At 41.8% G+C, this 17,444-nt stretch overlaps 1 protein-coding gene across 1 annotated transcript in view; it reads right to left on the bottom strand.

Annotated features, from left to right (window-relative positions):
- The window catches only part of LOC137342704 (lysosomal-associated transmembrane protein 4A-like), a 39,305-nt gene extending 35,797 nt beyond the window's left edge, over nt 1-3,508 (bottom strand). Inside the window, exon 1 of the mRNA XM_068006828.1 lies at nt 3,247-3,508. Within this exon, the coding sequence (XP_067862929.1) occupies nt 3,247-3,342 (96 nt within the window). The 5' untranslated portion in view covers nt 3,343-3,508. The remainder of the gene's footprint in view (nt 1-3,246) is intronic.
- Between the last annotated feature and the right edge of the window lie 13,936 nt (nt 3,509-17,444).

Here is a 17,444-nt window from a genome sequence, read left to right on the forward strand (position 1 = left end):
TACAAAAGATTAAATGTAATAGAACAGAGGGCAGGAGAAACTTCTTCACAGGGTTGTGAGGCAGTGGAAGTAACTTCCAGGGTTAGTGGTTGAGGCAGAAACAGTAACCCCGATTTTAACTCAGAGCAGAACTCAGGTGGGTGGGGAGTGGGCGAGTGCCAAATCCCCCCTCCCCTCTCCCAAACCCAGCACCAGGCCTGGGTGATTTTAACTCTGTATCTCATCCGCATGCTGCCGGTCAGCTGCTCCCGGCTCGCACCAAAGGGAGGCTCACCAGCAAAAAGGTAAGTCGCAGGAAGAGGGATTTGGAAGCCCTCCTGCTCCTCTTGGCCCCACAAGGAAAGTTAAAAAAAAACTTACATTAAACGGTGTCTTCTGGTCCCGGATCCTCTTCCCATTGTCTTCAGCTGGCGGGAAAGGCACAATGGCTTCCCTGCTTAGCCTAGTTAAAATTGTCATTGGGGCACAATGATCAAACCCTGATCTGCATATTTAAAGAAGTACGCTGCTGTCTTCAGGTGACTGCCTTTGCCACCTGCTCAAAAGTGCAGGTTAAAATTGAAGATGGCAGCATCCACGCGGGTTGTTGGCGGGTAAGTCACTAGGCTGATTTTAACTGCTCGCCTGCCTGGTTTCCGCCAGACAGGTGGGGTTAAAACCGCCTCTTATGTCAACAGTGAAGATTAGATTCAATAGGATTGGATGAAGGAAAAGGGGTTGAAGGATATGGGAACAGGGTGGGTAAATGTGATTATAAATATTTGCTCGCGTGAAGGGTAAGTGCCGAGACAGACCGGTTGGGCCGAATTGCCTATTTCTGTGTTGTAACTTCTGTATATTTTAACTTTTTTTTGAGATGCTCTTCTCTTTCCTTTCCTATCCTTTGCTCAACCTCTTTCTTTATTTTCTCATATTTAAACACAGGGGTGCACAAATGCTAAAAAAAAAGCTGGTTACCATATTTTCTATCTAAAATGCTGTCCCCATTGAAAAGATGTACTACAATTAGGAAAAATGCTTGTTTTAACAATACATTTTTGGCCTCAGGGAGACACCCAATCTCTCTGCTTCCCCTTGCTGCAGGTTTGGCATCTGCCAATGCACGTTCCAAAGCAGTGCTTTTATCCTTGAAAGGGAGCTGGCACTTCAGACTCCTACATGCTTTTTCCAGAGTCAGACACCTCTGAATTAGCCTCCAGGACAGTCTAAAGTACTAGTTTCCTTCATAATCAATGGAGTATGCAAGCTACTCCCACAACTTATATCACCAGAGCTGAGCTCCAAAATGGTAAGACTCCACTAGGTCAAAAATACTCTCATCAAAACAAGGCAGTCGTTTAATAGGCATACAATAGCATTTTTTCTAAAGTACATTTGTACGTCACGGTATATCCCTTAAAATGTGAATTTTTAATAATTCATCTACAACTGATCTTCAGATTAGAGGCACTTATAGGGTGCTTCCAAACACTCATCCTGCTTTAATTATTGACTGACGATGTCCCGATATGATTGTTTTCAGTAGGTTTTTTAAAAAAAGGAATCCCAAGGTGCACATTTTTTCTGCATATATTAAGTTTTAATGATTGCCATTTTATTTTCTATAACAGCATTTCAGACAAAATCCTGTTTGATATGCCCTTTTACCCAATGACAAGACCCAACAATATGAGTGATATGCTTGACCCACCAAGCATAATGTCCAACAGGGACCCAATCGTAAAACTGATCTGTTGTCTTGGCTTGTGCATGTGTTTTTTTAAATTCCTTATTGGGGAGGCAAAGCAGTCCCAGTCAATGCAGCAGCGACATTTAATATTTTTGTCATGTGTGTTACGTGCATGATCTACCTTCTGAATGCCTGCTGTCTGGAGGCTGCTGGTGAATGTTCCTTGATAAAGGCTCAGCACAGTGAGTGAATAGAGGGAAGCCAGATCACTCAAGCCAGTTTAGCTTTGACAGCAGTGGGAATTAACTCAGGCCCAAGAACGTATTAAAGATGTCTGGCTGATGGATTTTAGGACTGATTTGTTTTGCTGCAATATTCTAATGAAACGGTGGGAATAAAAACTCCTAGAATAAAAATATATTCTTGTCCTCTCAAAAATGAATTAAAGCACAGATCTATTCTGAAGCAATTTATAAACACCTTTCACTTTGGGGGTGGGAAGGGTTAACTTTCAGAATGACTTCAAGGTTTATAAAGGCAGAGGCAACGGCATGAACAAATTGCAGGTTTATAAGAAGAAGCACAGTAACATTCCCACATTATTGCTGACATCTTGATTTAAAAAACATGAAAAAATACATTACCAGAAACCAGTAAGGGGAGCATATTCCCCATAAATTCAAATTGTGCTGTTGCCTTTTAAAAAAAATGCATTTCCCCCCCAAAAAAAACTCAAGGGGAATTACACAAAGTACATGGAATTTTTTGTGCAAAACAAAAATACACCATATATGTAAAAGGGTAAAAAAAAGTGTACCACTCTCTATATTAGAAAACCAAAATGTATTGTAAAGTTTCTTTTTTTACACACTAACATGGCTGGTATTAGATTCACGTCACATTGCGAGTTGGAGGTCATAACAAAACTTAAAAAATATATATTTAATGACAAGACCCAACAAGACAAGCGATAAGCTTGACCCACCAAGCAGGCTACCGTGGTACAGGTTGGAGGCAAAGGCGGACCGTGTTTCGCGCTGATGTTTTAATATACTAATTAAGGTATATACAAATATAAAAATGTAAGTGTTAGTTTTATTACAAAAAAAAACTATTATTTTTTCTATCATTTCAAATTTTCAAACGGAAAATCCGTTTGTAACGGCAGCGCCTCGCGCCGGTGGGCACGAGGAGGAGGCGGCGGCGGGAGAGGGAGGAGACGGCGCTCGTGCTCCGAGACCGTTATATAATAATAATAATAATAATTAATTAATAATACAAAATAACATCCCCCCCACACCACAGGCTGGAGCAAGAGGTAGAATTTTTTTTTTAAAAAAAGCACACGGGCGGGAACTCTTAAAATCCCAAACGAAATGTCCATTCTTCACAGCAGGTGTTTATTATTATATATATATTTTTTTTAAAGTCTGGCGAAAGACAAAACCCATCGCCGTTCCGTGTGGAGTCCCAAATCCCCCTCCCCGCGCCTTTCATTTTATCTTCCTCCCCCGGCTACCACACCCCCACCAAAAGAAATCTTATTATTTTTAAAAATTAATTTCTCTCCCACTCACCGTGTATGAAGCGGCCAAGATAATGGTTCCAGTTCGGACATGGCAGCAGAGGCATCGGTGACTACCGTGGTACATGTTGGAGACAAACCGCACCATGTTCGCGCTGATGTCTCTTTTTTAAAAAAAAATATTTATATATTAATTAATATTTTTAATTAATAAGGTGGTGCAGGCTGTTGGTTTTAATATCTCGCGCTGTTTCGCTCTCGGGGACCCGTTAAACGGCGGAGGATGGAATTTACAACTTCGCCACTTCCTGCTTCTATCTCTCGGATCACATGACACACACCCAAAAAGAAAGATGCAAACTTTTTTAAAAAAAAAATTTTTTTAAAAAAAAGTTTCACAACTTTTGTTATAACTTCCATCTCGTAATATCACCTGAATCTAATTAATACCAGCCGTCTTATATATGTTTTAATTTTATTTTTAATTATTTAATAGCAAATTTATACTTTTATACATGACGTCATCTGTTTCCGGGCGTATCTGTCAGGTTTAAGATTGTCACCATCCATCACTTGTCCCTTTATATCATTTCACACCAAATCAAACTCGTGATTCGGGCGGGTCTGTGTTATCGCATTCTCGGAAGGCTAATCTCAAGTGTGAATCAATGTGGTGGCTGGCGCTATCTTTCAGTTCTTACTTAACAAAATACATTAAAAAAAACCCAAAGCTTTACTGAATCAAAATGAAAAGGGGCATTGTCAGTTGGTAAACAGGCAATGTATTTCCCAAAACGATTTATCCCAGGGTTGTAGTCACACATTTGTGCGGTCAAATATCTGGTCTGGGTTTTTCCACTGTTTAAATTCATCACCATATACAAAAGGGCAGTGCTTATTCAAACATAGAAACATAGAAAATAGGAGCAAGAGTTGGCCATTCGGTCTTTCGGGCCTGCTCCGCCATTCAAAATGATCATGGCTGATCGTCTAACTCAGTACCCTGTTCCCACTTTTCCCCCATATCCCTTGATGCCTATAGCATTAAGAAATATATCTATCTCCTTCTTGAATACATCTAATGACTTGGCCTCCACTGTCTTCTGTGGTAGAGAATTCCACAGATTCATCACCTTCTGAGTGAAGAAATTTCTCCTCATCTCGGTTCTAAATGGCACACCCCGTATCCTGAGACTGTGACCCCTGGTTCTGGACTCCTTAGCCATTGGGAACATCCTCCCTGCATCATGTCTGTCTAGTCCTGTTAGAATTTTATATGTTTCAATGAGATCATCTCTCATTCTTCTAAACTCTAGTGAAATAGGCCTAGTCGACCCAATCTCTCCTCATAGGTCAGTCCTGCCATCCCAGGAATCAGTCTGGTAAACCTTCATTGCATTCCCTCCATGGCAAGGACATCCTTCCTCAGATAAGGAGACCAAAACTGTACACAATACTCCAGATGGGGTCTCACCAAGGCCCCGTACAACTGCAGTAAGACATCCCTGCTCCTGTACTCAAATCCTCTTGCAATGAAAGCCAACATACCATTTGCCTTCCTAACTGCTTGCTGCACCTGAATGCTTGCTTTCAGCGACTGGTGTACAAGGACATCCAAGTCTCGTTGCACCTCTCCTTTTCCCAATCTATTACCATTCAGATAATAATCTGCCTTTCTGTTTTTACAACCAAAGTGGATAACCTCACATTTATCCACGTTATCCTGCATCTGCCATGTTCTTGCCCACTCACCCAACTTGTTTAAATCACGTTGGAGCCTCTTTGCATCCTCCTCACAGCTCACATTCCACCCCAGCTTTGTGTCGTCTGCAAACTTGGAAATGTTACATTTAGTTCCCTCATCCAAATCATTGATATATACTGTGAATAGCTGGGGCCCAAGCACTGATCCCTGCGGTACCCCACTAGTCACTGCCTGCCACCCGGAAAAAGACCCGTTTATTCCTACTCTCTGTTTCCTGTCTGTCAACCAATTCTCAATCCATGCCAGTATATTCCCCCCAATCCCATGTGCTTTAATTTTGCACACTAACCTCTTGTGTGGGACCTTATCAAAAGCCTTCTGAAAATCCAAATACACCACGTCCACTAGTTCTCCCCTATCTATTCTACTAGTTACATCCTTGAAAAACTCCAGTAGATTTGTTAATCATGATTTCCCTTTCATAAACCCATGCTGACTTTGTCCAAATCCGTTAATGCCTTCCAAGTGTTTGTTATCACATCTTTTATAATAGACTCTAGCATTTTCCCCACTACTGATGTTAGGCTAACTAGTCTGTAATTCCCTGTTTTTTCTCTCCCTCCTTTTTTAAATAGTGGGGTTACATTTGCCACCCTCCAATCTGTAGGAACTGTTCCAGAGTCTATAGAATTTTGGAAGATGACCACCAATGCATCCATTATTTCCAGGGCCACTTCCTTTAGTACTCTGGGATGTAGATTATCAGGCCCTAAGGATTTGTCAGTCTTTAGCCCCATTAATTTCCCTAGCACTATTTTTTTTTACTAATACTGGTTTCATTCAGTTCCTCCCTCTCACTAGACCCTTGGTTCCCTAACATTTCTGGAAAGTTATTTGTGTCCTCCTTTGTGAAGACAGAACCAAAGTATGTGTTTAATTGTTCTGCCATTTCTTTGTTCCCCATTATAATTTCCCCCATTTCTGACTGTAAGGGACCTACATTTGTCTTCATTAATCTTTTTCTCTTGACATATTTATAGAAGCTTTTACAGTCAGTTTTTATGTTCCCTGCTAGTTTACTCTCATATTCTATTTTTCCTCTCTTAATCAATCTTTTTGTCCTCCTTTGCTGAATTCTAAACTGCTCCCAATCCTCAGGCTTGCCGCTTTTTCTGGCAATTTTATATGTATCCTCTTTGGACCTAATACTATCCCTAATTTCTTTTGTAAGCCACGGTTGAGCCACCTTTCCTGTTTTATTTTTGCGCCAGATAGGAATGAATAATTGTTGTAATTCCTGTACACGTTCTTTAAATATTGGCCATTGCCTATCCACCGTCATCCCTTTTAGTAAAGTTCCCCAATCTATCATAGCCAACTCGCACCTCATACTTTCGTAATTTCCTTTATTTAGATTGAGGACCCTAGTTTCAGATTCAACTGCTTCACTCTCCATCTTAATGAGGAATTCTATCATGTTATGGTTGCTCTTTCCTAAGGGACCCTGCACAACAAGATTGTTAATTAATTTAAACTTATGCCACTGTATTATAGATTACAGTTGTTTAAATGAAATCTCTTTGTGTTCCCCCTCCCCCCCAAAAAAACATAACTTTGTGCTACAAACAGACATAGGAACTGCTGCTGTAACAGTTATTTTGGTGAACAGCAAAGACTGGTTTTAATGCATTTTTCAGAGTGCGTTATTCTTTACAGTTCTGAAAGGGGGCAAATGTGGATGCCAATTTGCACACAGGGTCCCACAAACTGCAAATGAAATGAACGACCAGTTCATCTTTGTGTTTGGTGGTGTTGGTTGAGGGAGGAATGTTCAGTGGAACACTTGCTATTTTCAGGCAACAGTTGCTAATCATCATCCACATCAGGAAATTTTCAGGCAATAGTTGCTAATCATCATCCACATCAGGAGATTCCTAAGCTTCAACGGAACCAGAAGATTTAAATGAATAGTTGGACAGATTTTTTAAAAAAATAAGAAACTTAGATGGAGTACTATTACTTAAGGTATACTTCATTGACATCAACTTGGATTTTAAAAGCCTGTAGGTGATGGGACCACTGAGGAATGAATTAGTTCTGGGAAAGAATAAATTAGAGTAAGAGTCAGTGCAGTGATTCTTGGTTTCAACAAAGTGAAGATGCAGATAGAAAGAAGAGTGTGTAGGGTGAACATGTTTGACGCTCAGGAGGAACAAGAGAAGAACGTTCAGAGAAACAATGACCACAGTAATATTGGTAAAACAGAAAGACAAAAACAGCTATAATGGACAGAGAGTCTAGAGGATAGAGGTGAGAGAAGGATTACCTACGAGATGATGAGATTTTTCTTGAATACTGTCAAGAAAGGTGCTAGTAGAGCATCCTCAAATTTGGGAGCAGTATTCAAAATATTGGATGGAATTGGACTCTACCGAGAGTTAAGAGTGGTTGAGGGGAAAAGAAGCAATAGGCACGAAAGAGGAGACCAAATCTCTTGGCTACACAATGGTGGAGATATGTAAATCCCATTTGAGATCAGTACTGGATAAACAAAAATTTACTCCAACTAAATATTGGGAAGACCGAAGCCTTTGTCTTTGGTCACCGCCACAAACTCCGTTCCCTAGCCACTGACTCCATCCATCTCCCTGGCCACTGTCTGAGGCTGAACCAGACTGTTCACAAACTTGGTGTCCTATTTGACCCTGAGATGAGTTTCCGACCACATATCCGCTCTATCACCAAGACCACCTACTTCCACCACTGTAACATTGCCCGTCTCCACCCCTGCCTCAGCTCATCTGCTGCTGAAACCCTCATCCATGCCTTTGTTACTTCTAGACTCGACCATTCCAATGCTGTCCTGGCCGGCCTCTCATCTTCCACCCTCCATAAACTTGAGCTCATCCAAAACTCTGCTGCCCATATCCTAACTCGAACCAAGTCCTGTTCACCCATCACCTCTGAGCACATTGGTTCCTGGTCCGGGAACGCCTCAATTTTAAAATTCTCATCCTTGTTTTTAAATCCCTCCATGGCCTCGCCCCTCCCAAATCTGTAACCTCCTCCAGCCTTAAAACACGCCAAGATCTCAGCACTCCTCCAATTCTTGCCTCTTGTGCATCCCCGATTTCAATTGCTCCACCATTGGCAGCCGTACCTTCAGCTGCCTGGGCCCTAAGCTCTGGAATTCCATCCCTTAACCTCTCCGCCTCTCTACCTCTCTCTCATTCTTTAAGATGCTCCTTAAAACCTACCTCTTTGACCAAGCTTTTGGTCACCTGTCTTAATACCTCCTTATGTGGCTTGGTGTCAAATTTTGTTTGATAATGCTCCTGTGAAGCGCCTTGGGAGGGTTTACTACATTAAAGGTGCTATATAAATGCAAGTTCCTGTTGTTGTTCTTGTTGATATATAGGCCAAAAATGTCAACTAATGAAGGAGGATTAGGGTGAAACCATCAAAAGTAAGAGGTGGTAGCTGTGAGTTTAGCCTGCGAGAGACATGAATAAACTGCTTTTTCAAAGAATTGAAAGAACAATGATTTCCATCACCCCATTGAAGGATACAGAGGAGAGTAAGAATTAGTGATTCAGCTGTTGCACTGTGAGAGGAGTGAAGGTTCACCATCTAGTGTGGTATGAGCTGTGGGATTTCCATCGAAATGGTAACTAGATTTACTGAACATTTTGTAGCTTCGACCTTAGAATTTCTATTGGTCCGTAGCTGTTGGATTCTAAATGCAGAGCAAAGTTCTCAAATACAGGATATCTATGTGTCCTTGATGGCACTGATGCAAAGGACTTTAAGTAGCAGCTAAATACTTTTGACATACTGATTATATATATATCCTTGGAGAGCATTACAGTACAAGGGAAAGCTGCAAGAAAACCACAAGTTCAGAGATTTGAGTATGGCAGTTGGGTGAGAAACATGGAATAAATAAATTATATTTTTGACAGTCTAGACAGCCCTTGACTACAATCCAAATCTGAGCGGTCAGCATATTGATGCACTTTATTGGTACTGTGAAGTAAGCTTAAGATCAGTTCTACTTTGAGGAAAAACCTCAAAATACATAGGCAACTGAATTACTTCACTGCATATGGTGTCAAGCATGTAATTAATGAGAAGTTAATAAATGTAATATTTCACAACATCACAGCATAATTTAAAATATGATTAGCATTAGTTGGCTCCCTTAATTTAAGCAAGTTAATAAAATTATGCTTAATTACATATGTTACCTTATGCTTACACACTTACGTTACATCAACAGCCAAAGAAGAGATCAGTTTCAAAATATAGATTAAAGACCTTAGAAATAGAGCACAAGATGCAACTAAATTAACCAGGAATCAGCTGCAGTGATTTTTCCCTATGAATTAGAGCATGCCTAGAAGCTCCCCCATCAATGTACTGAGTGGTTTGGTACTGAACCATATGGACCTGAAGGTTCCAGGTTCCAACATAGTCTCCGCTGAGATTTCAACATGGGTGGCGTGGAGGATGTCACAAATTGGCCTTCATGTTCCTGGGCTAAGCCGAGGGTGGAGGAGAGAAACAGACCAACGTTCCTGTCTTGATCACCATCTGTTGCTCTGGCTGGTAAGTGTGTGTGTGTGTGTGTGTGCCTCAGGATCAATCTAGGTCAAGCTGACTAAAATTATCAAATAGCCCACTAAGGCTTTAGATTTTAGGATCAGCATTGTTTTAGTGACAGCATTAACCCATCTATTTTAACTAGTTAACACCAACATTAAAATAATGCCAATCTGAAATTCCAGCCTTCTGTGTCTGGGCTACACATTCAGATCTAAAATATTTAGTAGCATCAAAAATAGCTGATTCCATTCCTTTGCTATTGCTAGTTGTGCAAGTGGTGGACTCTACAACTATCACCAAAAATATGCTTTTATTTTTTAAGTAAGTTTTCAACCCAATGATATTCATAAGAAAGACACAGTTGTGATAAAAAGAAAAATGTATGGAAGCCTGTTCATAGCATTTGTGCTTATACAAACAGTTTCTTTCTTACCCTTCTGAGGGAAGAGGGAGTGGTTCCTTCAATTTCTGGTACATGTTTTGGCCATTTCTCTCAAAGCAGCAAAATGAAAAATAACAGTGACCGTGCAAAAATGCACTGGAAGAGCAGATGTTGCATTTTGGCATCTTTGACCAATTTATCATAGACAAGGTTTGGAATTGAAGTGCTGCTTTTGGAGTTAAAGTGAGCTCACAAAGAATTACAGTCTGGCTTGCAGCTAAGGCTGGGGAGCAAGAGAAGTGTGTAATTGATCCAGACAAGTCAACCATTAAGTTGTTGTCCTTAATGATCTAGAACAGTGGAGGGGTGGGGACGGGGGTTAGTTAAACTGACCCTGCCATCCAGGTTTATTGTGCTGGGGTGATATTGCTAATTCTGAAAACAGCAGGAGTTAGTCGTCAAGGAGCCCATATCCAGGGGACAGGCAGTAGTGGGATTAATTGGTGACTACTGACCATCCCTTGGACAAGGAAGGTGTCAGGAGTAAAACAGCAAAACTTCCTGTCCTCAGAAGCCCTCAAAAAGAACAAAGAGACACATGGGTTAGTTCCAACAAAGGCTATGGAAGACCGGTTAGGACCTAGGCTGGAAATTAAAATTGAGCCTGTCAAATTACATCTGGGGGTTACCAGAAAGAAAGTAAAACATGAGTGAGTAATTCATCCCATCCGGTAACCAGATAGCACAGTGCACTTTTTTGTTTTGTATGTTGGAGGGAGACATTATAGAAGAAGTGAAAAAAATTCTTGAAATTACTATCCTGTTCAATCACGTATATTCTGAAAAATATGCCAGCTTCTTGATTTTACATTGACCTCATCTCACCAGCGTGTTCACCAGTTCCGCCTATTGGAAAATCGGAGAAGTGTATTTGAGATTACGTGTGAGGATCAAGATACTCAGTTCAACAACAACAACAACTTTCATTTATATAGGGCCTTTAATGTAAGAAAACGTCCCAAGGTGTTGTGCAGAAGGGCAATCGGACATTTCATATGACAAAGAGGTGTTATTGTTACACCTTCGGATTATGCTATCGTATGTTTAGACATTGGGTAACGAAAATAAACTCCAGATGATAAGGGACGCAAGTCTGCTCACAGGAGAAACCAGTGATACCAACATGAAAGAATATCTCGGGCAGACCCAAGATTTGTAACAATTTACCTATTGAGATATTAAATATTTATTCTCTTGTCACATTGCCAAAGTGGACAACAGAAGTTCTAATAGCAACTGTAACATATTGCCACGAGGAATGGAAGGGCTATTGAGAGTTAAATTACCTTTCCCAATTTTTCTGTTCAAATGTATTGAATTCTGTCCTCTGATATAACTTTTCTTTATAGTTATTATAAGCTTGTGCACCATATTAAATATTTTATTTTATCTAGCATGCCCATCCTGCGCCTGTCATATTTCAAACATTACACTTCAGACATGATACTTAAGTGTAAGAAGTATAAAGAAAAATAAAAAAATAAAGATAACCTGTCATTTCCTTCTGGCTTTTCTGACCTGAAATAATCTGGCCTCTCCCCTTAAATTAAGGAATAATAACCAGAGCTTTTATTTACTCTGTCCCATCACTTCATTATTTGAAACACCTCTGTCAAATCACCAGATAATTTCCTCTGTTCTAAGGAAAATGGCCCAATTTTTCCATGTCTTTCTTCGTACTTGTATTTCCTCATACCAAGCAGCATCCCAGTGAAACTGTGCTGTACCCTCTCTAATGCCACAACATCCTTCCTATAGTGTGGAGCCCAAAACTGCACACTGTGCTCCAACTGTAGCCGTACTAAGATTTTATATTGATTCACAATTACATCTCCACTTTTATATTCTATACCCTTTGTCATAAGACCCAGTATATCAATATCTTTTTTTATGACCGTATCCACTTGAGGTGTTGCTTTTAATGGGCCTGATTTTAGCAGGCCTGCGTGTTTCCGGCGGGTTGGGTTTCGGGTGCGTGGCCTCCGCGCCCGGTGAAATTAGTGGGTTGCCCGTGCGATCGTAGCAGGCAATCCACTAATTGGAATCACTTACCTGCTCCTCCGGGCTCCGCGCTGCTGGTCTGCGCATCGGGCGGGCTGCGCATGTGCAGTACGATCTGTCAGCTGGAGGCTCTCTAGTTAAAGGGGCAGTCCTCCACTGACAGATGCTGCAACCAATGGAACAAATTACAGCATGGAGCAGCCCAGGGGGAAGGCTGCTCCCAGTTTAATGATGCCTCACCCCAGGTATCATCAGATGGGGTGAGGAGGAGGGGGAGGACAGAGATCTTCCACCCGGCAGGCGGGAGGAAGCAGCCTGCCTCTGCCACCAAGAAGGCCTGGCTCGAGGTGGCAGAGGGGGTCACCTGCACCACCAACATATCGCCCACCTGCATACAGTGCAGGAGGCGCTCCAATGACCTCAGTAGGTCAGCCAAAGTGATTACACGTAGTCTTTCCCCTACACTCCATCTGCCACATCACTGCCCCCAACCCACATTTCCTTCAGCACTGCCAACACAACTCTGTCACATCACCCCTCATACCCACTCAAACCTCATCCTCATCTTACCTGCACCTACTCACCTCGCCAGTACTCATCCCGCCACTACCACTCAACCCAATCCTCATACAATCTCATGGCTCTATCTCATACTCACCCTCTCGTGCATCTCTCTCACGGCCAGCCTCACTCAACCTGCCACTACCTGTGCTGCAGCCACAGGACATGCATCACATATGTGCAGTAGGCAGCGTACGGCAAACGTGTCGTGAGCATGAAGGGGATGCACAACGGTGTCTGAGGGTTTGCCATGGGTGTTACCTATATTGAATTTCAGAGCAACTCACATCACACATTATATTGGCACCACTACTGCCATGTCTCCGCGAATCCTGTCTGTTGTGTGCAATAATGCCCGCTCCTGGGTATCACTATGAGGACCCACCACTGATGCCACTCATTGTGTTACTGCAGAGTAGGTGCAGGTGTATTTGCAGGGCTCTTCCGCGCAGACGACTGAGAGACATCGGCGGTGTACCCGGCTGCACCCAGGAAGGATGCGGTGGAGAAGTTGTGGAGGGCAGTGGTGACTTTGGCAGCGACAGGTAAGCAGGTGGTGCTGGGGCCAGCCAGGAGCAGCTCGGCATGAAAGAGCCTGCAGATCTCCACGACTACATGTCGAGTGAATCTGCGCCTCCGTGTGCACTGCTGCTCGGAGAGGTCCGGGGAGCTGCGCCTCGGTCTGTGGACCCTGTGGCGAGGGTAGTGCCCTCTGCGACGCGTCTCTCTCTGCGGTAGCCCTCCCTCCTGCTGTACAGGTAGATGTGTCACAGCACTCTGTTGTGGAGCTCCACGTGTCAGAGGCGGACGGCGTGGCTGGTGATGCTGTTCGCCCTCCGAGGTGGTCATGACTGCAGCTACGGCAGCCCCCATCCGCAATATGTACATCTGAGGGGGTCCGCAAGGTAGGCACATGTCTCCGGACCCCGGGGTGAGTGTGCAGGTTGGTGACTTTGACCGTCCGGAGGAGGGGGGGGGTGGGAGACCCTCACCCATTGCAGGAGGCCGCTCTGTCCCAAGTGACAGAGCGGCCTCCTGCAATGGGTGAGGGTCTCCCACCCCCCCCCCCACCTGTCAAATGGACCTTTGCAGCTGCCACAGGCTGACGGCTGCAACACGTCCAGTTCAACTAGGACTGTTTCCCCCAGTGTGTGAAACAGTCCCATGTTTATCCAAAATCACACACAGTCCCTTAATCAGGTCAGTTAATGACCTGAACAAGCAAAATAAATAACCTCAAGTGGCATCCCGCTGGCTTTAATTGCCTGCGGGATTCCCACCAGTGGGGGCCACGCACGCACCCCCGCACGTCATCGGGGAACCCGGAAGTGGGCGGGATCGTGGCGCGATCCGGTCACGTGACTGGATATCGGGATTTTCGGGGCCCCCCCCGCTGGAAACCCACAGGAAACCCGACGGTAAAATCGAGCCCAATGTCTTTGAACCTGAACCCTAAAATCCTTCTGCTATTTAAGCCTTCTCTCATTCAAATTATAATTATTACTTTCATTTTTTTACCAAAATGGACAACTCCAAATGCAGCTCTTTCAAAATGGTAGATGGCTGCTACTATTAATCGGCTGGTTGATACTGGAAAGTTCCCTTCTTCAACTCAAATTCACTGCTGGGAGATCCTTAGTGATGCTCAGTAGGCTGCAGTTTTGTCAGTATAGCAGATAATTATCATAGCATTAAAATGCAAGGGAAATATACATCGATTCTCTTCTGAGCCAACAGTTCCGAGGCCCATTCTTCAACTGTGGTGAATTCCTTGTGGGTTTGTGGTAAACCACATTGGTCTGTATGACTCTTTTCTTTATGGCTGGCTTCTTTTTGGCCTATCTGCAGGCATCCTTAAATCTGCTTTTACATTCATTCTTGTCTGGCTTTTACATCCATCTTTGTTTTGGCCTGTGGGATTGCAGATATTTTGCAGCCAATAGCTTCTCAGAATTTTTTTCCTGCTCACTGAGTTGAGTGCTGTGTTTAGGATGCCAACCTACTTTTTTTTAACACTTCCTCAATAATGAGGACTTCTGATCCATAAATTGTTTTGCACTGAGTATATTAAAATAACAACAACAACTTGCATTTGTATAGCGCTTTTAACAATAGCAAAATCTCCCAAGGCGCTTCACAGGAGCGTTATCAGACAAAATTTGATACCAAGTCGCATAAGGAGATTTTAGGACAGGTGACCAAAAGCTTGGTCAAAATGGTAGGTTTTAAGGAGTGCCCTAAAGGAAAGAGAGAGAGGTAGAGAGGCGGAGATGTCATAATAACAATTAAGATAAAATAAAGTTGCTATGCAGTCTTTTGGATGCAGATATTGAGCATTTGGTTGGAAATTACATGTGGAAGTCATTGGATTGTATAAAGTAGTTAACACGCAAACTAATTCAGAATAGAGAGAAAAGATGAAAGCTAGCATAACACAAATGTAAAGCATGTGTTGCATTTGTAGCAAAAATAGCAGAAGTTATGAAACTAGAAATATCATTGGCAATTTAGTGAATAAATGCTTAGCACGCTTGTATGATATTACTCTGCTATTTTAACAGATACTGTTAATCCTGGGTTAATTGGTTTAACAGGTGAAAATCTCCATTAAAATATCACACAGAGAAGTTGTACAAATCTGTTAAGCATTTATCTACCAATGTTATCGATATTGGCATAATGTATTTTTTCTGTTTTTTTTGTCAGTGGAGATAATATAATAATAGTTTCTAAGTTCATTTATTTTCTTCAATAATGTTAAGCCCAGGGTTTGGAATTCCTCCTTTTAACAAAAATCAGAAGAATGTCTGTTTTTCTCCATAATTAATAACTGCTAACAAAAACACAGGAAACTGCAGTTTTAAAGCGTGTGAGTTCCGAGGATGCAATTTTGCATGTTGGCAATTAATTACGAAGAAAGGCAGGAATTCTCCCATTTTTGTTGAAAGAGGAATTTTACCCCCATCTTGCTCTGTATCTAGTTTTATTTACTTGGTACTTCTTCCTCCCACACCAACTATTGAAAGAAAAAAGGATATTATAATTTTAATTTAAAACATTGTTCTGGATATTAATAAAATTATATACTGTATAATTGAGTTTTTCATCTTCAGATAATGTTACAAATTGATTTAACACTTACTACACCTTCAGGTTCTGTGATGACATAAAAAATGACCCAGACATATTATAAAACACAGTGGAGATAACAGGATGATACATTTAACCTCAATCAAACTTTTAGTTATAAAAATGGAATTGTACCAAGGTAAGCTGCTTGAAATCTTTCCAAAAGTCTGAAGCAGGAATCTAGGAGGAGTGAGTAGTTTATATTCACAGTTTTACAAAAAACAGCATCGTGTTTCCTCTGGCCAGGGCTGCTTCCTACCGCATTGAGGTTTCTGTAACAGTACCTCTATTTGCCTATTAGGTTTTTTGCAGACCGTCGGAATGCGAGGTAGTCAAAGGGCACTCAGTAACATTCTGTCCCTGAGAACTGCTTAAAACTGGCAATCAAAATAGTGAATACCTTCCACACAGTTTCAGTGATTTGCAATTTATAAAGAACATGGCCACAATTTCTATTTGTTTTTACACATTTCAAACCAAGTTCGTCCATACTACGTTCAAGTGGTGCTCGAGACAGAAGACCTCTGTCTGAGCAGTACACTGAGAATATCAATAAGGGGCGGTGAACAGCAAACCAGGTTAAAATCATGAAGCACCTTTTATTTTATCAGGAAATACCGTATCTTCCTGTGACTCCATTTATATGTGTCCTGTCTCCTAAAAATCTAGAAACTTGAACTTCAATTACATGACTAAGAAAAGTTTTTACATATCAATTCATTTGCATTACTTTTGCAGCTGAAGTGACAAACCATAAAAATAGTTTTGCACTCATAAAGAATCTTTCATATTTTAGGCCATTGTAGGTATAAACAAACAAAAGTGCTACGGCACTCCGATATTACATGGTTTCTCTTTGGCTATATATGCTCACTAACATGGTGACAATTAGATGACAATTCATGTCTTTGTTACCTCTAGACTCGACTCTTCCAATGCTTTCCTGGCCGGCCACAACTTTCATCACTCCACTATTGACGGCCATGCCTTCAACTGCCTGGGCCCTAAGCTCCCTAAACCTCTTCGCCTCTCTACCTCTCTCTCCTCCTTTAAGACACTCCTTAAAATCTACCTCTTTGACCAAGCCCCTGTCTTAATACCTCCTTATATGGTTCGGTGTCATATTTTGTTTGATAATGCTCCTGTGAAGCGCCTTGGGACATTTTACTACATTAAAGGCGCTCCATAAATGCAAGTTCTTGTTGTTGCTGATGCAGTATGTCTTAGTTAAACCGATATTCACATATCAGTCATTTTCTGCATAAAATTAGGTTATTAAAGGGGCACTGGATAGTACAGTCAGTTAGAAGGTAGCTTTTCACCTCTGGGACCTTGGTTTGAATCCAACCCTGCTAGATGGGATGAATGTTTCTTTGACTCATAAACTGTAAGCGATCTATTTGTAAAAAGTTGGGTTGTTTCAGCCCAGTTCTCAGTGGGCATGGACCCACAATACCAAATGACTCCTTATTTGTAACTAATTGGCACTAAATTGGCAATCTTACTCAGAAAAGCCATCAGATAGTGTTCTGGGAAATAGAAACTGTCATACTAATACACCGTGTTTACCTCTGCGGCTGGGACAGAGCAGATGAAGCTTTACTCTACATCATACTCTTCTATACTTGACCAGAGAGTGCTTGACGCTGACACCGAGTGCCTCAAATGGGAATGTGTACCCCTCATATTGTTGAGCACAAAATTTAGCCCAAAAGGTTGCTGATTAATAATTAATTTAATGACTGATTGATAATTGATACACAGATGCTGATGATTGCTCCACCTGCCCATTGGCTCGTGGTTCATT

This window comes from Heptranchias perlo, chromosome 26 (assembly GCF_035084215.1).
Source record: "Heptranchias perlo isolate sHepPer1 chromosome 26, sHepPer1.hap1, whole genome shotgun sequence".
Taxonomy (NCBI): domain Eukaryota; kingdom Metazoa; phylum Chordata; class Chondrichthyes; order Hexanchiformes; family Hexanchidae; genus Heptranchias; species Heptranchias perlo.